Source organism: Liolophura sinensis, chromosome 7 (assembly GCF_032854445.1).
Source record: "Liolophura sinensis isolate JHLJ2023 chromosome 7, CUHK_Ljap_v2, whole genome shotgun sequence".
Lineage (NCBI taxonomy): Eukaryota > Metazoa > Mollusca > Polyplacophora > Chitonida > Chitonidae > Liolophura > Liolophura sinensis.
Genome location: NC_088301.1, coordinates 22,450,942 through 22,474,591, shown reverse-complemented (window position 1 = coordinate 22,474,591; position 23,650 = coordinate 22,450,942). Strand labels below are relative to the sequence as shown.

General features: G+C 39.0%; 1 protein-coding gene across 1 annotated transcript; it reads left to right on the top strand.

The window, feature by feature from the left end:
* The first annotated feature begins 76 nt into the window (after window positions 1-76).
* Window positions 77-23,610, top strand: LOC135470049 (BRISC and BRCA1-A complex member 1-like). Its single transcript, XM_064748760.1, has 8 exons — window positions 77-295; window positions 3,789-4,351; window positions 7,110-7,168; window positions 8,483-8,603; window positions 10,998-11,104; window positions 12,170-12,293; window positions 18,544-18,630; window positions 20,872-23,610. Exons 2-8 carry the CDS (start codon window positions 3,794-3,796, stop codon window positions 21,049-21,051), a joined length of 1,236 nt encoding a protein of 411 aa, XP_064604830.1. The 5' UTR covers window positions 77-295; window positions 3,789-3,793; the 3' UTR covers window positions 21,052-23,610.
* The last annotated feature ends 40 nt before the right edge of the window (window positions 23,611-23,650 follow it).

The window sequence follows — 23,650 nt, the reverse complement described above, 5'->3', positions numbered from 1 at the left end:
AATCGAACTGGGTACTGCTGGGACTACCACTGCCCGCAGTTTGCTACCCAAAGTGCTTTGCGCGGTGGTTGTCAGAGTTGAATGAGTTCCTGTTACTTTGGCGGATAACCAAGATATTACAGAAGTTATTTCAGTGTGTCCGTCACTGGGTAAAATGTGGTATATTCAACGACGACTTACCTACAGATGAAGACAGTCGGCGACTGTGAAAAGCCTTTCGAAGAAGAAGTTCACCGACACATCTGTTTTACCGATGTTGTTGTTGTTGCAGTACCGGTAGTTGCATGAAACGAAAGTGAGAGCATGTAGTAATTAATTACTTCATTTAATTAAGCTATGTTCAGTGTTTATGTTCAAATGGATGTCGGTAATAAATGTTACTAACTGCAAAAAACACCTACGCTATCTGTAAATTATTAGTTGTGATATAAATCAAGGTAAATCAAGATAAAAGTGAATGCTTCAGTTTTTAGTTTTATAATTGTTATATATTGAAATTTGAATTCAGTGAGATCCGAGATTGCACTGACGTTACATTTGGCAGAATTTTGTTCGGCAAGGGATCGCCCCAAACCAGCCTCAGAGCATACTCCATTTAAAAACCTGGTGCAAATACATGCCCATGTGAAATTAATTCAATTAAATTAAACGTTGAGGTCCATTTTCAAAACTGTGATATTTACCTGTCTCAAATCTAGTCTAAAACAGCAGCGCATGCCAATTTCTGTTGAGGATTGAATGGAAAATGAAGCTTTCAATCACTCATACATGTTTAAATTCATTTCAGACTAGTCATGTGCAGAAAATCTGATAAAGTGTTGCTGTTATGTCTTCAAAATCATGGTGTACGTGCACAGCGCAACAGGTGTATCCCATATCCGGGTTGTATCTGTGGCCACGGTCAGAAAACATGGCTTGACTCACTTGACTGGAACCTTTAGAATGAATTTTTCTGATCGACTGATCGGACAAATTGTGCTTTCTATTCTACATCCATTATGACTGATGAAATCATTGGTAAAGTTGTCATGTAAGGCTGGTTGCGTGGTTTTGTTTTGTTAGTTTGATTTCCGTATTTTTTGGATCGCGATGCTGAGATTTTAGAACACCCGACTCTCCATGACAGCACAAAGTTATTTTAACAAGCGAGAAGGAAATATTTCTATAGATTTAAGTAACATTTCAACTCGGGAATGGATTTATACTTGCAGGAGTGGTAGTAAAGGTCCTATTCTCTTTAATGCACACTAGAAATCGGAGTGTGCTGCCGTTTTTTAATTTAACGATGAAAGTTGAGGCAGGTAAATATCAGAAATTGTTGAAAATAGACCTCAATGCTTGATTTAATTGAACTATCCTGAAATATGTTAAGACAATTAGTATAGCCATTGTCACTGAGCATCAGCCAGGAATCTCCGCCCTTTGTGGCCCATTAATTATTTTAACCGATCAGCGTTGTGCTTGCCATAAATCAACTGAGGAATAGGCAAGGAACATAAGTGTCTACAAGTGTGAGGCCATGCAGATATATTAAAATAATTTGATGGGTAATTTTTGCCTCCAACAGCTGCCTAATGTCATAACAAACTGCCATGGCAACTGCATTAGGTTTTTAAATGGAATGTGCTCTCACTGTCTAGGCCTTCAACCAACAATAAGAATGTGCTATAAACTAATGCTTAATGACACAAATTGCATTTATCAATACCTAAGAATTCATTGATTTTAGCACGATGTATGGGACAGAGGCACAGAGGATATTGTCTTTACCACCTATTTCGCCCAGCCTGAGGAGACACTGTTCCAAATTGATATCACATTTTATAGGATTGTATTTCACAAGTGCTGTGCAACAATATTTAATAATCCATTCCAAATACAGTACAGCCGGATCGTAACCATCAATCCTACACCCATTGGGGTCAGATGATCCATGTATCATACGCACACCGTACGCCGACCCTGGCCGGACCCTGATCAAACACACCGTCATCCATTGCGTATCGTCAGCGTAGGGTCGGCATTGGGTCGGCTCGGGGTCGGCCCACAGTCTGTTGACACTTCATGCATGATGGAGTGTCAGTAATATGATCATTGTATCATATTACAACATTCATTCACTCACTGGAGTTTGATGTAATGACATCAGACATATATGTCCAGTGTAGGTCTTGTTTTATTCACTCGACTTTCTCTATAAATTTTTAGAACTTTATTACTGATTTTGAACATGACACATGCACAGACGAGGCTGATATTTCATGAAAGGTAATTATTTGGGCTTTTCTAAAGTAACAGTAAAAATTGGATTGGAATTGTGCTAACAGATTTTTTTTACCAGCACTGAAATTCTCTGTTTTTGATTTTTATTTTCTTTGGTGTATTTTCATAATATTTATGCATGGATAGGTAGAGGAATTGTCTCAAAATCTGTAATACATTTTATGACTTCATTTTACGCAAGACTTAGGATGCATCTGTATATATATATAGGCCTGGGGCCAACATTTCATGCCTTCACACATATATAAAGGCTACGTAGGATTGCGCTCATCTTATAAATAAACACCTTTTTGTGTTTAAAAAAATTAATAAACCATAGGATCAACAATTGTGAAATTTCGGATACACTTTAAGGACTCAGGCTTAAAGGGAAAAATATGAACATGCTGATGTTTATACATGTCATCGGTTGTAATTTTATAAATGGTGGGCCTTGTGTGATATACAGATATGACTCATTAGATATACATTTTCAATAAAGGGTTTTGAAGAGTATATAAGCACGCAGGCTGAAACACATCACAATAAAGTCACATATGCCAACGTAATTTTGTATCCAACATGAAACTGTGATAAATTTGCTGATAAGCCAAACAACTCGAGTTCATTTCCAAGTTATAACACACTGCCACGGTTGTGTAGAGCCGTCATGTACATCGCAGACTTCAAACAAAAGAAATGTGTTGCATATACAGATGTTTGTGGGCACATAACTCTGAGATAAATGCCTTGTAGGCTTGTTATTTAATAAATAGTTAAGCCCGGTGCAAACTTGAATCCCCTGTCCTCAAGAGAAAGTTATATATGGGTGGCGGTTCTAACCAGTAGGGATCCCAAACAGTAAGCTATTGAAACTCTTAATTTTATGCAAAATTCGTGTGCAAGTAAATATGCTGCGAGCTATAACAGACATGATGGTGTTCAGTAAATCGTTCCGTATTTAGCATTAAAACATTTGATGATTATGGGCCGACAGTCCCCTGGCGATGGCTGTAGGATCGTGTCACGGTGCACATATGAGGGTGCATGGTGCACGAGGGTGCACAAGCTGACCATGGGCCGACAGCGTATCCTCCAGCCACAGTGGGCGTAGGATTGATGGTTAGGATTTGACTGTACTGTACACTCATCTTGCTGTGTGAGGTGAAAACATCGTATTTTTAATGTAAAGTGCCAATTTTGAAAATCCATGTCATGGCAATGTTTGTGAGAATTTCGAATCATAACAAGGAAAACAGCATATGCTCGGATGTTCGAGACTGGCTAATTTAAAAAGCTCTCCGCAGTCACTGGACAGTTCTGCATCACAAATACATGTAGAAGATTCAGAGATGAAACTGTTGAATTGGTTATAATATAGCGAACAATATTCATTCCTTGAAGCAACACAACATGATACTGGAAAAGCAATTGCCTGTGTAATAATATTTAATAGGTTTAGATCACTTGGTGTATTTAATAATTGTGATCATTGTATTATACAGTTCTTTTTTAAATCTTTGCAGGAATCATGGAGAGTCGAGAGCAGAGGATTGTCTCCATGGTCATAGATGAGTATGATGTGATAGAGGACCCGCCATACAGTCAGCCAATCCCTGGGGTTTCGACAGTCAACGAAGATGTTGTCCAGCATCCAGCTGGTGAGCAGCCCGCAGGTGAGCCATCATTGGGCAAACAATCAGTGGGCAAAAAATCAGTAGGTGAGCAGTCAGTGATCAAGCAGTCAGTAGGTGAGCGGGCAATTGACAAACAGTCTGTGGGTGAGCAGTCAGTGAGCAAACAAGCAGTGTGTGAGCAGGCAGTGAGCAAACAGCCAGCTGGAGGGATTGGTGAGCAGTCACTGGGTGAGCAACAAGAGAAGTCCATTGAGGATAAAACTGATTCTGGTCCTGACCCTTCAGTGGTCAACGTCAGTAAGGTTAAATCTGGCCAGCTTGGACACAACCAGAACCCCCACCCCCAGGTAAAGGACCAAGATGGGGTGAAGTCCACAAGCAGGACGCCCCAAGAGGAAGATGGCACCATGTATGAGCTGCTATGCCCGAGGGTTAACTGCCCAGAGAAAATCGTAAGTGTTGACTATTCTTCTGTTCTCTGTTGTTTAGCTGCCAAGATTTGTCCCACTAAGGCCACACCAGTTTAAATTGTTGTTAAATGGGCAGAATAAACCTTTTTTCTATGTCACAGGAAAGGTATAAAAATAAAAGGGAAACTGGAAAATCACCCTGATTTTATGAATTAGTGGAAATGTGGACTGTCCCGGCCATGTTTGATGTTGGTGACATGTTTACCTGATCATAAAGCCTTGAGAAACACGGAAATCGTAAAAATGTCAAAGTCGCGCGAGATTGAAGGGTGGATTTTCAGTTTTTATTTTATTCCATACTTAGATTTTTTAGTGTTGGCTGGCCTATAAAATACCAAAATAAAATTGTTGCAACCTAACTTCCACATAGTTACCAGCATGCCCTGGCTTGCTTTGACTGTATATTGATTTGACTTTCAGTTAACAATCTATTTCTAATGCACACCACTGTACATATTGGATCTCAACACAATAAAGCTAAAAAAGTGGTGGTGGGACATAATCTGCAATCTTTCATTCTTTCATTCAGGTTAAGCAATCATTCATTCATTCATTCATTCAGGTTAAGCAATCATTCATTCATTCATTCATTCAGGTTAAGCAATCATTCATTCATTGTTTCATTCGTTTGTTCATTTTATTTACATGTACATTACCATGTGAACAGATTTTGTCACAGATCAAAAACAGCCTAGATCATGAAAGAGAAATGTGAAAGAGGAAACAAAACTACCCTAATTCATCAGTCTTTTCGCATATGAAACTAAGATCAACTTTCAGTGCAATTTATGCACATTTCTAGCTAGCCTGTATGAAGTAAGGCGAGGTATTGTGTGTGTGTGAGGGAGGTGGGAGGCGGAGGGGTTATTAGCCGTTATATATTGGACTATCATACATGGATTGAAGGTTAGGCTTTTTTTTTTGCTCCCTAATCTAAGGTATGGTGTGTAAATGCACATTTTTGGATGGCAGGTTAAGGTTTTTCATTTTTTAGCTCCTGTATAATGGGCTATCACACGTCACATATTATATTTTGGAAACCATACATGGAGCGATTGAAAGTTATGTTTTGTTCTTGTTGTTGTTTTTTCTTTCTTTCTTCTCGCCTGTGTACATCTACTGCTGTTCTGATGGAAGGTTGAACTGTTTCATTGGTTTTTGTTTTACAGGCTTTGTGAATGGTTTTTAATGGTTTTGATTGATAGATTGATAGTTATATACATGCAAACTTCAATTTGCTTTCTGTAGAGAACGTGTTCTCAAGAAATTAGGCCTCCATGCAGGACAACAATTTTTATTATACAGGGTTTCTGTGATTTTATTGCTGATGAGATTTATGGACTTTGCCAGATTTACCATTTTTGTAATCAAGAAAAGTTTCATGTAGGGCTACAGTTTTTATGCACATGCCTACCTGTATGTAGAAGAACAAGATTATTGGGTTCCTCTGGCGATTTTACCATCTTCCTGTTTTGTGGACACACAGTCAGATTGACTTCATTCTGTTCTCCCATAAATATGTATTTCTACAAACCTCTCTTGAAAGGGCTACAGTTGCTTATGCAATCATTTATCTAGATGAGCTTTTTGTCTCTCTGCTTTACCAGATTTGCATAGTGTAAGAATTTACCTTGGTATATACATGTACCAATTTATCTGGTGTACACGGAATCTGTAGAAAGCTTTCCACATCTGCATTAGTACTAGGAACCCATGACACTGTGACGGAATGTTTAAACCATCCACGCAGACAGTGATTGTTGTCAGCTGAGTATTTGCTCAGCCAATCAGAGGGCTGCAGTGGCCAGCCTTAATACACTCATAGTCAATGATGGGAAGCAATTTGCATGTCAAAGATCACTCCAGCGAATTGGTACTCGAACACTCCACATTGAAGTTTTTTTACTACCATTCCTCAACATTTGCTTAGCTATTTGCAGTGTTGGAATTGTTTATGGATAGCTGCCTGCAGTTCACAATTTTCACATCAAAGACCACTGCCTGAAGTTTGTGCAGGAACTTCCCACAATGACGTCTTTACCACAACAACACTATTCAACACAACTTTTATCTTTATTCTGATTCCATTGTCTAGTTGACTGCTGTAGCAGGCGAGCTGGTGAGACTCTCTGAATGCCTTGTTAATTTGATTTTGGAGACAAGACTACATTGGTTTGATTGGCCAGTTTCAGGGTTTCGCAAAAAGTATAATTTTATCGGTCAGCATGGAATAATGTCTTCAGAATATGTTTGAGTAAACTTCTTGCAGATATGCAAAAAAGTTGAAGAATTACTGAACAAGAAGTCAAGGATGGAAAACTGCTTGAAAATGCACCTACCCTTTTTCTAAATTTTAGGACAGATATTAGTAGTGCTGAAAGCAGAAATTACATTTCTCTCCATTTTTTTTTTTTTTTTTTTTATGAAAAGTATTGAACATGTTCCTCACTAGATAGACTAACCATGTGAAAGAAAAAAGAAGCTAAATATTCCTGCTACAGTTGCATGCATCTTGGCGTAGACCAGGAGACCAGGTACCAAAATTGGTACATATGTGCATTAGTTTCATGCTGATTGAAGGACACATAATTTACCTAGCTATATAGTTATTAGTTGTTTAATATGTGTTCTGGAATTTTGTATTTCATAGCTGTATTTTTTAGATCCAGTAGTCGACCAAATGTTATAGTCTGTAACATTAAGATTAGTTTGTTAATAACACTTTTCTGTTTTGTTGCAGGTAATATGCTTAGATTTCAGTTCAGAGATGGATAAACCAATGTTTCGAACCAGAGCAGGGTAAGCTACTTTCCACGGATATAATGGATTATTTCTGGTATGGGATTTATTTAGTGCTTCACTTTCATGGATATTGAATATTAAGTGCCTAGTGGAAAGCTTGACATACATGTTGATCCAAAATAAGTGTTTTGTGATAATAAATGGTAAGTATGTCCGTTTTTGTTTTTTTTTTTAAGTATGTTAAATATTTGGTTTTTCAACCATTCTCAGTTCGGTTCAGTCATGTAAAATGATTCAAAGCTGACCCACTCCTTCCCACCCCTGAACCTCTGACACCCACCCACCCTTACCCCCCTGCCCTCCCCACACCCCCACACACACCACGACCCTACCCTCCCCAGCAATGCTTCATGGACTGCTTCTAGAAAATCCAAAATAAAAACCGAACATGTGTTTTTCAAATTATAGTTTTCAATTGGTTTTAGTAAACGAAAATGAATCAGACCTACGCCATTTGTTTTTGTACTTGCTCTTCTAACTCTGGGAAAGTGAAGAGAATAAACTGGATATATGGTTGTGTTCCCATACTGTTGTATACTTGTAAGTGTCAGTCAGCAAATAAGGTAAAGTATTATTATTATAAATTCTGATTTATTCTGATTGATTCTGATTGATTCATCCACATAATATCACTGTAGTAATGTAGCCTTACAGTTCCATGCACATGTTAGTGTCACTCAGCAAATACATATAGTGATATGTACTACTGTAAGCATTTTTCAGGACACAGATTTGGATGTATTCTGATTGATTTTGATTGATTCATCCACCTGGAAGCACTGAAGAGCTTTGACTAATCTTGATTGATTTCTTATTAGAAAAGGCTTTAACTCTGGGATCAAAAGATCATTTTAAGACCTATATATGCTTCTGACTGTTTATATTATAGAAAACTTTAGGTGAAATACTTTTTGATCAGACTATTCATATCTTTTTGATCAGACCATTCATATCCTTTTGATCGGACTGTTCATATCTTTTTGATCAGACTGTTCATATCTTTTTGATCACACTGCTCATATCTTTTTGATCAGACCATTCATATCTTTTGATCAGACTGTTCATATCTTTTTGATCACACTGCTCATATCTTTTTGATCAGACCATTCATATCTTTTTGATCAGACTGTTCATATCTTTTTGATCACACTGCTCATATCTTTTTGATCAGACCATTCATATCTTTTGATCAGACTGTTCATATCTTTTTGATCACACTGCTCATATCTTTTTGATCAGACCATTCATACCCTTTTGATCAGACTGTTCATATCTTTTTGATCAGACTGTTCATATCTGTTTTACTTTCAGTGATAAATTCGCTCCCTTGAAGCTGGTGAAGCGAGCCTTGGGGTTTTATGTACACAGCAAGCATCGCATGGACTCGCGTCATGAGTTTGCCCTGATTTTACTGCAGGACTCGGCTATCTGGGTGAGCTTTCATTTATTTAATTTTTTTTTTTGGGGGGGTTTTTTCTTCTTGAACAACATACTCAAGAATTTAACCCTTAGACAATGTGAATGAGTTTTATGAGAGGAAGAGACCAGAATTCTTTCCCATGTGACATGTGTGTTTCCTTCATCAAATGACCTTCATTGAAGGAGGAATCTTTCACCTATGTGGTCGCTGTGAGTTCAAGTCCAGTTCATGCTGGCTTCTTCTCTGGTCATACATGGGAAGGTCTGCTAATGACCTGCGGATGGTCATGGGTTTCCGAGGGCTCTGCCCGGTTTCCTCCCAGAATAGTGCTGGCTGATGTCATATAAGTGAAATATTCTTGAGAATAGTGTAAAACATCAATACAATAAATAAATAAACCTTCAGTGAAGGCAAGACTGCACAAATGTCCTCACAAATGTCATTAACTTTAATACTGGATGTCTGGAGACCCAGGATCAAACCCAGGTCGGGTCAAGACTTTCAAAATGGTACTTGTGGTGGCAATACTTTGGCGGCATGGACTCTCCCTGCCACAAGAAGACACATTGTCATATGACTGAAAATCGTTTAGTATGACGTTAAACCCCAAGCATTCATTCATTCTATAATATATTGCGATTAAGGCTCCTTATACAATGAAGGCAGAAGAATGTCAGGTTTATGGGCTGAGCAAAAGTAGAATACATAGAGTAAACCAACACTCTTTGCCATCTGTTTGACACTCTTTGCCATCTGTTTGACACTCTTTGCCATCTGTTTGACACTCTTTGCCATCTGTTTGACACTCTTTGTCATCTGTTTGACAAACATCTTGACTTAAGGCCATAAGGAGACCAAGAAGACCACAATTCAGGCTGGCTTTGAATAGTTTTGAATATTTAATTCTTTCAATAATAGAACAACTTGTTCTTCTCTCAGAATAAAAGTGCTCTTGATTTTGCAGTGTTGAGTAATTCTGTTTCTTTAACCTTTAAGAAGAAATGATAGTTAATAGAATTTTAATGTTTAGAATCATGTTTTAAAGTGAACATAAAATCTGCCACTTTATATACACAGGAAAAATTAAATAGGACAGAGATATAACAGAAAAATATGTAAAAAAAAGTTCAGCATTGGGCATGTGGCAATGACGGACAATTCACTCCAAGTAGCCATGTTGTAGAAGCCCTTATGAACTTGGCCAATCACTAGCACTGAAAGCGTCATGTGATCATTGGCTGTCATGTCAAGAAACCTATTAGCTCTCAATTGTCAGTGTGGTTTCTTATAGTGGGTAGACACGTATCGGTGCAATAAAGTGGATTTTGCAGTTAGTTTAAGTGTTACACTGATGCATGTTGAACCAGACATCTATGAACAGGGGACTAAGAACAGCTGCCCCTTACACAGCTCGTACATGTTGGGCAGGATACTGCAGTAACTTGTCAGGGTGAGCTGGCAAGAAAACTGCCTGGGGAGAGTCATTGCTTGATGAAAAATATTGTGACTTTGCTTTATTTTTTTTCCCTGGCAAGGTCAGAGTTATTTCAAAAACATCTTCCTAAAATCTGAATGAAAGGGTATGTTATCAATCAGAAGGTCCTGCTATGTTCGGTAAATTCCCTAAAGTCAGTACAGCTAGCTAGGCCAAATGCTTACACCCATGCAGGATGAGCGGGACCACTAAATGTTCATGAACGTCGCCCTGACCCGGGTGCTAAACTTAAAGAAACATCGACTGTTTGAACACAGAACAGAGCTGATACTCTTTCGTTGGGTATCAGGTGTTTTTTTTGTATTTTCTCATTGTCATATTGTTAAATACCGATTGTACGGGAGAGTTCCTAGGCTTTGTGACGTCACTCTAAATAGCTTTTACATGGCAAAATGGCATCACCAAATTTATTGTTTTATTTGTCAGTCAATGTTAATTTCTTTAAAATCCCTATTTATTTTTAGACAGAATAAAAAAAAAAATGTCTCAGTCAATCCACCCTACTTTTTCTGATAGGCTGGGCCTTCATGGCCCAGGTGGTTAACATACCAGTGTGGCGCAGTGGCCCAAGAGCGTCTCACCAGTGCCACGGTGGTGAGTTCACCCAGCTCATGCTGGCTTCCTCTCTGGACGTACATGCGAAAATCTGGCCACAATCTGCAGTTGATTCTGGGGTTCCCCCGGGCTCTGCCCGGTTTCCTCCCACCGTAATGCTGACTGCTGTCATAAAAGTGAAATATACTTGAGTACAGCGTAAAAGCACCAATCAAATAAATAAATAAATAACTCTGATAGGGTTGGGTTATCCCCAACAAGAATTTTGTAAGGATAGCCTTGGCCAATATTTTTCAGTCAAACCCATACAATATCTGATACAATATCCATACACAAATCTGTTTTTTGTGTGACAGGTGAAGGATTTCACCAATGATCCTCGCGAGCTGGTGAATTTGCTTGAGGATCTTGAGGATACAGGAGGATGTGAGAGCTGTGATCTGTCCACTGTCTTTCAGTCAATGTGAGCCATTTTGTGTGCCTGTGTTACTTGTATATGGGTATAAAGCTTCATAACTTCACCCTGACTCTAGTATTGGAAAGGTTTCTACAAAGACATTCCTGACAAAGTCAAAATTTTAATACAATCTTCAAGCTCATTTTTTCGATTTTAAATTTGTCCTCCTCATCAGTGTTTATATCTTATGCCAGATGTATCCAGATTTCAACGTTCAGTGCCAAAGCCTGAGTGTTTGGCAAAGATTTAAGATTTTGAAATGGTTTTATCAAATTGACACAAAAGTCTTTATGAAAAAGCACAATACTCTGAAAGCACTATTGCCCAATAAAACAAAAATATCTCGCAATGGTAAAGAATTCTGGATCCAAATCACCACAAAACAAAATGATGGATTAGTGCATGTCCCAAGGCATGACTGTGCAAAAATTTCATCCATGTTGGTGCATCACCTTCTTCATGTAAAATTCCTCACAAACAGACAAATAAACACTGGCCAAAACCCCTAGGTAAAGTGCAGGTTATAAACCTTGATGTAATAGGGCCCATCCAAATTGTCTCCCCTGAGGTCACTCTCCCATTGACATGGCACACTTTTGGAACACACCTGTGGTTGGATGGGACCTCTGAAAATGACTTCAGTGTTCTTCAATAATGGGCATGTTTCAAAGTGACACACTGTAATTCTTCCACCTTTTTGCTCGTTTACAAGGTGTTTTTCCAAGCATATTCTAAAGATAATATTCTTTGTTGCTAAAACTACTTTTTGTGAAACCCTACAAATGTCCAATCAGACCAGCTTTACAACACGAAAGTAGTCTCCCTTGTCTAGTATTTCAACATGAGGTGAATAACAATCGTTCTAGATTTGATAAATATTTTACAAAAGATGGTTACTGGTTGTAACTAAGATTCTGGTTGGATCATATTTTACTTGTTTTTCAAAGAACAGTGCATTTACAAACTTCTTCATTGAAATCCATTAGTCTAGCCAGTGGATGACCCAAGTATATTTTACCTTCCTGGGAAAGGCATGCAAGCATTAATTTCAAGCCCTTACTCTTGTTTCAGATACGAGAGAGTGGTAATGCCGACTGTAGAGGGTGACCCCCTAGTGCTGCCCCCTCCCTACATAGTTCGCCTGCTCATGATTTATGGCCGGTCCCACTGCACATTGGAGATTCCACATAAAGAGGTGAGAGAGAGAATTGTTTGATAGATTTATTTGCTTGGTGTTTATTGCCATATTTCAGAATTGTTATGTACCTGTCAGTTATGATGAGTCGTAGTATGGTGTTCCTTCAGTCTTTTTTCACATAAACGGAAATTGGAGGAGTAGAAGTTGAACATCACTTGTTGAGAGCTGACAATTTCTGCTATCGCATCCCATGAAGTGTATGATTTGTTGTACTTGTGATAAAAACACGTGCAAGGAAGGAGAATAGAAAGAACTGCTGGAACTTTAAATTACTGAACTGTACGTCAGCCATTGTCTGACTGTTTACACTGAAGTGGATAGAATAATCACACAAGACTGTTTGTTACCACGAGATCGTGGGCTATTGCCATGTGAACGTGGGATACTTAATGACAATGATATTGCTTTCATTGAGCGTGTAATCATTGTTCATCGTGTTGTGCGGAATGTCATGTGACCGTGTATCAACCAATGAAAATCAAGAATCACTCTGCGGTGACAACAATTTATTTTAATAATACTCAGTACTCGAGCATAAGTCCTTAGAAATTGTTGCCCAAAGTCTTTTCATACAATGTAATTATCAGTATTGGCTTTATTTATGAAAGAAGACTGACACTTTATGTTCCTGGCAAAAAGACGCACAGGATGAAGTTTAAGTGAGGCCAGGAGAAACACACTGGCATTTCTTTTACTTCTCATTTGATACCATTTTGCCCAACTTCCACGACTCTAGGTGAGATCTCGGTGTAATGAGACTTTTAATGTTTTTGATGCCATTTTGACGAGACTAACCACATGTTTTTGCTGTGGTGTCAACATTTAAACCTATTAACTTGTACTGGTAGATTTCTCTAATTTGTAAGGCCACAGATTCATACAAAAAACTTTGAGCATGTGTTTAAAACAAGACAAATCTATAATATTAAAAAAAATATATAGCATCCATATCATTGCATAGTGGTGTTTGTGTGGGCAGGAATTGACTAATCCAAATTCTGTGTGTCAAATCATTACTTATAGATGTGACTCGTCATCAATATTCCGTGTGTGGGGAACTATTTAAAATAGCTACATATATGTACAATGTTGGGATGTTCGTCCCAATGTAGGTATAAGGGTTGATTCTGTTTTAGGATGAAAACTTACTAGTTTGGCACTTGCTTTGAGGGAAATGCACTAGTTAGCTGATGTCAGCAAGCTCTGGGGAATATGTTCCTGTCGGGCATGCTGCTCCAGTGAGGAACAGTGACTCAGGGAGACTCAGGGGACATAACTCTCAGGATATTCAAAGTTATCAGAATACATTCCCTTGGATTTGAATAGAAATGGGTACAAACTAACTTCATGTATAATTTTGTGCTTTCAGTTTAGTTACCAGTTCTGTTTGCCATCATGATTATTCATAAAATCTTTTACTTTTGTGATATCTTACAAAAATTCAGCAGTAATGTAGCATTTAGCTTTACGGAAAACTGTAGTGGGCTTGGTAAACCTCATCACAAGATATGTCGTTGTCAGTGAAAAAAAAAAATGTTATCCAAATGGTCAGCAAATTAAATCAGTCAAGTATAACTTTAGATGCAATTTGAAGAGAATGAATTGTATAACTTGTGCAGGAGTTCATCTGAACATCACAATAACCATAAAATACCCTGTCCAGAACATTTCCGTAATACATGTATGCATTCACATGGTGGGATTTGTTGTACTGACCCGTCAAATAATAAAATGAAAGAGGGCAATGCCATTTAATTCATACAATTCAACAGAATGTACAATGTGAATCCAGTATGTGAAATGTAGTTTATTTTGTATTAAATCGGCAAGTCGAATTCAACAAATTATACTGGGTGGACACTGGTTTATGTCATGTCTGAAATATTAACAGTTTGTCAAGAGTTCAAAAAAAAAAATCTGCTCAACCAGAAAAAAAGTTATGTGGTATTTACCTTGCAAAACCTTTGTGTGGTTATTAAAGCAAAAATGAGTTTTGTGTAATTCATGGATTAATGATAAAATACCTTTTTATTTACTTCCGTCTTTTTCTGTGCCATTTTGCATGAACGAGAAATCGTTCGCCCATTTTTGAATTTGAGCAACCTCTGTGCAAACTGAACGATCATTCAGGCAAATTTTTGATGGCCACCTTCAGCAGAATAGAAGCCAATTTTGGCCCGTCAAGGGTTTGCTGATTGAGATAATATCAGGTGGGAAATGCTACAGAGGTTCTAAATGCAGATAAGAAAATACCCCAAATTTTGGGTAGGGACCTCTGTGAGATGTTATATTGCTTGCGTGCAACGTTTTAATTCATTAGCCTAAACTATGCCATGTTAGCAAACTTTCTGCTCTCTCTGACCTTAATGCTGATTATGATCTATGATTATAAAAGTCATTCTCACAGCCTGGTATGTGACTTGAACCAACTCTTTACCATTTAAGACAAATGCATCAACTATTAATTAAACCATCAGAGAGCAAGTTGATGTTTTTAGCATATTTAAACTAGTGGTTTTTCATTAATGCTGCAATTGGAGTTATTCAAACAGAAAGCAATAATGGCTTTTAAATTCTTACCAATGCATAGGGTTTTAAAGCCTTTCCTTTTTTTGTAGTTAATTTTTTTTCAAGATGTTAATTAGCAATTAAACATAAGTGCCTTTCATTGTCCTCTTTTTTGTGAAAGAATTCGATTTAAAATACAAGGTAACTTTTTTATCTGTCATACTATGTAATCACATGGTAAAGGTGGTTGGCAGCTGGCCAAGTTAATAACGGTTATTGGGGAACGAAATGGAGATGTGCTGTTTTGTACAGAATAGTAGCATGGCCATGATGACACAATGTCTGGCTCAGACCACCCTGCAGTAAGCCGCCAAGGCTTAACTGGAGCAGTCAGATCTCATCTGCTTGCATAAGCCATTCGTCACCATCAGCAGCTGCAAGGAAGCCTGTCTTTGACATCAGACCATGACTTCCTGGTTATGTTCAGAGGGTTTAATTGATATTTCAGACTAGAGGGTGATTGATGAGCGGGGGATATCAACGGTTGAAGAAATATAGGCTATGCTAGCTATGCATGTACATGTGTATGTATTTGGCTGATGCTGGTGTCATTTGCCTATGAGAATTCATCTGTCGTTTGTGTGATGAGCAGACCTTTATGTACATGTAGAAATGTCTGTTGAACTTAATGATATTAAGTTATATTTATCATCTCCAGATTTAATTTTAATGTGAGGGGCGTTGTGGCAATTAGTGGCTGGTGCAGCTCTGTAAAATCAGGACTCTGAAGCCTCTCACCAATGCGGCTATAGTGAGTTCAAGTCCAGCTGAAGCTGACTTCTTCTACAGCCGTTCATAGGAGGGCCTGTCACCGGGCAGGTTTCCTCCTACCATAATGCTGGCCTCCATCGTACATAAAGTGAAATATTAGTATGGTGTAAAACATCAATCAAATATATAAATAAGTAAAAAAAGGCTGAAAGCACTTTTTTAATCATGTTTATAATGAGTGGAGTTATAATGAGTCGTACAAGTGGAGTATTTTTTTTTTTTTTTTTTTTTTTGATTGTTGTTTTACGCCGTACTCAAGAATATTTCACTTATACGACGGCGGTCTGCATTATGGTGGGTGGAAACCGGGCAGAACCCGGGGGAAACCCACGACCATCTGCAGGTTGCTGACAGACCTTCCCACGTACGGCTGGAGAGGAAGCCAGCATGAGCTGGTCTTGAACTCACAGCGACCGCATTGGTGAGAGGCTTCTGGATCATTACGCTGTGCTTGCGCGCTAACCGACTGAGCCACGGAGGCCCCAGTATTTTTGAGCATGGCATATTAAAAATAACACCAATATATAAATAAAGTAAATAAAGTAATCCAGTTTACATCTGTGTTGTCTGTACTGCTACCAGCAGTTGGAATCTTGAGTGCTGAGTGGATCAATACATGTACCTGCAATCATGTAAGCAGTTTAAATGCCTCAAGTGAACATGGTGGAAGACTTGTGTCTAGAAATGTATGTTAATAGCCATTCTTAGGCAGTGCAACATTGCATGAGCTGAAGGAGATGAGCTAGAAAGCAGGAGAACAGATTTCACAATCCTGCATGTGGTTCACTCACTCAGACATTTAATCGATCTTTCAATGGCAAAATGCCATTAACATGAAATACCACTTACATACATTAAATTAAATTAGAAAGTAACAATTTTCTGTTTAATCCAATGTAACAATGTCCTCAACCTTTTTTTGATATGAAAGAGCTAGTTTCAGTGCAATTTATGCACATTTTTAATTGGATTTTGAAGACAAAACTACATTTGTTGGGGTGATCAATTTCAGGGCTTCACAAAAAGTATAATTTTTTCAGTCTACACAGAATATTGCCATCAGAATAGTCTTGCAAACATGCTAAAATGTTGAAGAAATGCAGGAGGCCTGTTGTGCATGATGACCATATAAGTCAAGGAGCGATTATGTAGTCATGGTGGTGGTGCACAAATAGTCTTACCATTCCCGATAACACAGTTGGTGGAGTGTTCACTTCGGGAGGCGGTAGATCCAGGGTCAATCCTGGGTCGGGTCACACCTAAGACCTTAAAAAAAAAACAGGAAGTTGTAACTTCCTCGGTTGGCATTCAGTATTCAGCATTAAGAGGATAGTGCAACGACTGGTTGACTCGTAGCAGTATAATGGCTCGGGTGAGGCGGCTTACTTGCCTTCGGTAATTCGTCTCAGTGAAGCGGCATTAGACGAAAAAGTGGTGGAAATCTGTCCTGCAACAAGGAGGCACCATACATATGTTCTAAGGACTTTTTTGTCACCATTTGATTGAAAAATTGTTAAGTATGACGTTAATCCCCAAGCACTCACTCACTCACTCACGAATATTCTGTGCAAAGGGACCCCCCCCCCCCCCCCCCCCCACCTAGTTACATGTAGATTGATTATCCTAGGAGCTGTCAGTGTGCAAAGGTCACACGCCTGTATGCAGTTGACTGGTTAAGAAAGTGTCCTAAAATACAGTATAGCCATTTATTACAGGATTGTTACCAGTTGGCTCCAGACTGAGTGGTACTGCAGGGAAAGGCCTCAGCACAGTATGAACCAGTTTTTCAGATTGTAACACATTGGTAACTACCCCAAATAACGGGAAATTTCATCCATGAGTAACATGGCCATTTTCCCAGATTCGGAGAGTTCTACTGATTTTAGAGAGATGTTTTGAGGTTTGTTTGGAACATTGGCTGATATTCTCCTGAAAAATTGTAAGGTTCATTACCAAGAATAATATTTTGTGCCTGTAAAAATGCACTTTAGTGGATGAAATCTACTGTCATTTTATAGGGCATATGTAGATGGGCATGTCACATATGTAATGTCACAACAACGCAACTGGTTCTGAAAAAAGCTGTAACAAATCAGTTACGAACTGAAGCACTGTTGGTATCATCTGAGGTGGAACTGTTCAGTAACCAAATAGTGCATGATGGTTTGTTTCTGCAAACACTGATGGTTATCAGCCAGCTTGACATGACCTAGTGGTACCCAGCTGTATAAACCAGTTGGCACTGCAAGCAAGGAAAGGCCCAGCTTGGTTCCTGGGAAAGTTTGGCTGTACGGAGAACTTCGAGCCTGCATTACAAGCCCATCTGACCTAGATGAGCTTGTACATGTACTTTCTTTTAATTTCTTCTAATTTTTGGGACACCAGGTTCTGCTCTTTTTAGCCAATATACATGTAACTGTAGCAGTGACATTTAGTTTCTTTTTCATTTTTGTTTAGACCATCTAATGAAACTGAATGATTAGGACTTAAGGCCATGTCAGTAATTTTGCAGCCATATCGTGGCGAGACCATCTAACATAAGCAACATACTCACATCTTTACTTTGCCAAATAGCTGGAAAGGAAACGTAATATTCTGCTTTCAGCACTAGGAATGTTGATTCCAAAAGTTAAAGAGATTAGGAGATTAGGCGGCCAGCATTATGGTGGGAGGAAACCAGGCAGAGCCCGGGGGAAACCCACAACCATCCGCAGGTTGCTGCCAGACCTTCCCACTTATGGCCGGAGAGGAAGCCAGCATGAGCTGGACTTGAACTCACAGCGACCGCATTGGTGAGAGGCTTCTGGGTCATTACGCTGCGCTAGCGCGCTAACCGACTGAGCCACACACATACAGGTATATGTATTTGTACCTAGCAATAATTTAATAAGCCCTGTTTATGTTTCAGGCTCAAAGGGCTCTGTTTTCTTCCCCATACTTTTTTGTTGACGCTTTCTACATCCATGAAGCCTCCAGCGAAGAAAATAAGTGTGAGGTAAGTGTAAGGCTGTCATGGTCACATCTCAGACCTGACAAGGTCACACCTCAGAGCTTCAAGGTCACATCTGAAACCTGTCAAATTCACTCCTGCAAACATGGCCAAGGTCATGTGGCTGACCTGTCAAGGTCATGTCGCTGACCTGTCAAGGTCATACCTCAAACTTGTCACAGTCAAAGGCATTTTATGACCAGTTTGAGATATAACAATATGTATGATCTAACTATGAGTTGTCATTTTCATATTGTCCACCACCTGCGTGTCTGGTTAACATTTTGTGACGGTGAAGTTTTACTCCAAACATGGACTGCTTTGGTGGCCTAATGTTTAAAGCATCCACCTTGAAGATCAAACCAGAGTCAGGTCATACCAAAGATTTAAAAATGGTACTTGTTGCTGCCTCAGAGCAAGGAAACAGGACTGAGTGGTCAGTATAATGTTACAGTATAATGCGGGTGAAGTGTCATGTCTGGTGTCTTTGGTATGATACTTCAGTGACGGCAGCACTTTGGCACCATGAACTTGCACTGCCGTAAGTAGACACAGTATATGTACACATACCAAATAACACCTCGTCATTATGTGCTTGAAAAATTGTTAAGTATAATGCAAAATTCCAAGCATATATACATACAAATTCGAGATATGATTGTGGTGTGCAGACAGTTGGGGAATTATCAGTTGTAGTTTGATAAACTTAGCTATTTATGTGAAATTTCAGCCAATTTGATGCATGTTCATTACATGTCTCTTACCTAAATAATCCAGCCTAACAACATTTCAGATTGTTTTATTCTCTAGCTTTATTGCCTAACTTTGCAAAGAATGGGGCATTATAAATTGTATATATTATTATTATATTCATATTAATTATGTGTATCTATGTGGGCAGTTTAAGTAAAACTATGCATATCCTACTATTAAAGGCACATCTGGTGCATTAGGCTAATTTAAACTGAATTGTAAACAGTCGGATTGAGGGGATTTTTATCTCTCCTGTACAAAGTAGAGCCCCATCCAGACTCTCCAACATCACTCAACTCTCATTGACTCAACAAGAGTCAACTTAAAGTTGAGTCAACAAGTTGATCTGTTTTGAGTAGTCTGGACAGGTTAGTCTACTTCGTTCAATAACACTCAACACCATCCAACATTGTTGAATCACAAATGTACGTGTGTATTTTTTGTCAACAAGTTGAGTCGAGGAAGCCAATTAGCGGGCATCTTAAGGCATGTGACCTGGGCAAAATGGCGTTACCAAATGCGAAAGAGAGAAACTGGTCTCAGGATGAGACAGTTTCATTGATACAGGAGTAAAAGATGGAAATTTTCCTCCAAGTTGGTAAAAAAAACGCAGCTCAACGCACAACAAGAGTGTTGGACAATGTTGACCTATCTGAGTTGTAGTGTGGACGGGACACTCAACTTACCTCAACAGTATTCAACTTGGTGTTGAGTCAACAAAAGTTGAACGATGTTGGATAGCTTTAGGAGAGGTATTGTGAGTGGGGAATCAGATACTGTCGATGGCAGTGACAGTGTCCAGTTTGGTCAAAGGTTTTGGCCAATCATAGCATTGCAGTGGCCACCCACAGTGCACAGATAGCTAATTGTCAGGACTGATTTGCATATCAAAGAAGGAAGTTCTTTTCCTCATAGCTTAGCATTTCCTCAGCCATTCACAGAGTTGCAGTTGTCACCCATAGTACATGGATTGCCAAATGCAGTTTGCAATTTTGCATATCAAAGGTGTCTGCAGTGAATTTGTGCATGAACTCCCCACAGTGTCTTTCACCACCACAATAATTTACAACTTCATAACTTATGAAGTCACTGCTCTGCAGTCCTACGATGAACAGTCATAGTTGTGATGATATAATAATTTTGGCCTTTCTTGTTGATTTAATGGTAAGATCTTAGCACTATCTAATTAGAGAATGATACATGTGTATGACACTGTCATTCTACTTTATTGTGGTTTAAAGGTAAATATTTGAACATATAACATGACTTGAAAATTATGCAGTTTTATGGACTGCACGATTGTACCAGCTATCAGCGTTCACTGAATGCCTTGTTTGAAGATATACTATGTAAAGTGCCCGTCAATTGCACCATCATAGAATCAAATCATTGTCAGCTTTACTTTGTACATGTTGTATTAAATACATGTTTATGGCTTCCCATCAACCAGACTTGTTCTGTTCACCCATGTTGTTGGATGTTTTGTTGTTTCAGGAGATATTTGATAGTCTGTGTGACTTGGACTACAAGGGCTTCTCCTATATATTTGAAGCCTCAAGAAATCCTACAAAAATCTATGATTTCATGGCTCAACTGTTAGCCCATCCATTACAACGGCCTGGCCAGAAAGATACCGCCTACAAACTTAGACCCAGGATTCCTGCAGAACAGTGAACGTGTGGATATCCTGTGGCCTCAGCTGTTAGCCCATCCGTTAAAATGGCCTGGCCAGAAAGATACCGCCTACAGACTTAGACCCAGGATTCCTGCAAAACAATGAACATGTGGATATCCTGTGGCCTTAGCTGTTAGCCCATCCATTACAATGGCCTGGCCAGAAAGATACCGCCTACAAACTTAGACCCAGGATTCCTGCAGAACAATGAACATGTGGATATCCTGTGGCCTCGGCTGTTAGCCCATCCATTAAAATGGCCTGGCCAGAAAGATACCGCCTACAGACTTAGACCCAGGATTCCTGCAGAACAATGAACATGTGGATATCCTGTGGCCTCAGCTGTTAGCCCATCCATTACAACAGCCTGGCCAGAAAGATACCGCCTACAGACTTAGACCCAGGATTCCTGCAGAACAGTGAACATGTGGATATTCTGTGGCCTCAGCTGTTAGCCCATCCATTACAATGGCCTGGCCAGAAAGATACCGCCTACAGACTTAGACCCAGGATTCCTGCAGAACAATGAACATGTGGATATTCTGTGGCCTCAGCTGTTAGTCCATCCATTACAACGGCCTGGCCAGAAAGATACCGCCTACATACTTAGACCCAGGATTCCTGCAGAACAGTGAACATGTGGATATTCTGTGGCCTCAGCTGTTAGCCCATCCATTACAATGGCCTGGCCAGAAAGATACCGCCTACATACTTAGACCCACAATCCCCTGCAGAGCAGTGAGCAAGTAAATGTCCTGTAACTTGGCCAGAATAGTGGACATGTGGCATTCTGTGACCCCTCACAGATCAGTGAACATGTGTATGTCCCGTAACCCCCCACAGAATAGTGAACATGTGGATATCCTGTGACCCCAATATAACAGCAAACATGTGGATATCCTGTGATATCAAGTGGATTTTCCCTGACCTCTACAGAACATGGAACAAATTGATGAATATGACTGCCAGACTGAATATCCTATATGTATATCAGGATTCCCATTCACCAGTGAATATGAAGGTGTCCCAATATGCCAGAGATACATGGCTTAGTCATTAAACACAGAATTCCGAGATCATTGGGCTGACATACATGTGCAGTCTGAAATCCCCATCATCTTATTTGCTGTAAAGCTGTATTTACTGTGTTTGTTGGGAGAGCCACAATTTTTGTTTAAACTTTATTCATCACCAATGTCCAGTTTTAGTCTGTTTACTAGTTAAACATATTTATCTTGTCTTCCTCACCTGTATGAAAAAAAAAAAACGAAAACTACTACTTTATAGGGTTTACATGGATCAGTCACTTGTGGATATCTGTCTGAAGTTATATCATCTTTGTTGTCACCATCAGTAACACTTCCATGTACAAGATAGGGGATGTCAGGAAGCATGTATAAATATGTATCAACCATAGTATTATGTACCTAATGGAGCAGGCTATGGTATAATGGTCAAAGGTGCTCCCCTTTCAGTCGTGGAGAAACACAGTGCGCTGGTTCAAATCCGGCCTTGGGCAGAATTCGTTCAAGACCATTTGTCTTTCACCAATATATTGTGCATACATGTATACATGTATGTACATCACATTGTTGGGAAAAGTTGTCAGTAACTTGCCAAAGGTCATTGGTTTTCTCCAGTTTCCCCCACTCATAAAACTGACCACAATAGTACCTGTATAAGTGAACAATTCTTGAGTATGGCGGTCAACAAAAATCCAATAAGTACATGGTGAAACCTTGTAAAAAAATTGTACCATTTCTTGGATGTACAGCAATGTTGACTCATGGGGAGATGGCTTTTCGTGTGGTAGTTTGGAAGATGTCATAACCTTGACGCATACAAATAGCGGTAGGGGTGGAGGGATGCAACACCCTGAGTTCAAGGTCTGACTAAATTTTTGTTTTGATGTATGCTTAAGTTTCCTCTCATACCACACCATTTCAACTAGATTTGCTGTCTCTGTTTGTCCCATAGACTTTCATGAAACTCTGTATGCTGTCTGTCTGATGAATCACATTGCCATATTATATTACAACACAGCTATACGCATTTCGAAAAAAAGGTTAATATTGAATTTATCAACATTTTTGAAAGTGAGTCCTACTGGTTTCTTTCTTGCTGAGTAGTTTCTACAGTGCTGAATACACATGTAGATTATGTGAAACAACAAAACTGTTCTTAGCTAATAGAAGTTTTTTCAAGGCTGGAAAAAGTTTTTTCAAAGCTGAACAAGGTTTCTCAAAAGCTGAAGGTTTCTGCAAGCTGTCAGAAATTGCATCAAAAGCTGGAAAATGATTCTCAGAAGCTCAGGAGTATTCTGAGAAGCTTGAGGTTTATCAAAAACTGAGTGAAGGTTTCTCAAAAGCTAAAGAAGGTATCTTTAGAGGTGTTAGGTTTCAGTCCCTCACAGTGTTTCAGTACCCTTAGTGCTTTGTTCACTGTGCTTAGTCCACATTCACTATCATACAGACATTTAAAGGTCAATGTTTTTGTTACTAAAATGCAAATAATTTGTTGAGCATTGTTGTGAAATTTATCTCTGTTAGCCAATCATATTATTTTTACTTTGGTTTTGTTTTTTTTTTTTCTGTTTGG

Coding starts and splice junctions, on each gene's coding strand:
- LOC135470049 (XM_064748760.1), top strand. CDS start 3,794: ATGGAGAGTCGAGAGCAGAGGATTGTCTCCATGGTCATAGATGAGTAT. Junction 7,169..8,482: donor ATGTTTCGAACCAGAGCAGG/GTAAGCTACTTT, acceptor TTTTACTTTCAG/TGATAAATTCGCTCCCTTGA. Junction 11,105..12,169: donor TCCACTGTCTTTCAGTCAAT/GTGAGCCATTTT, acceptor CTCTTGTTTCAG/ATACGAGAGAGTGGTAATGC.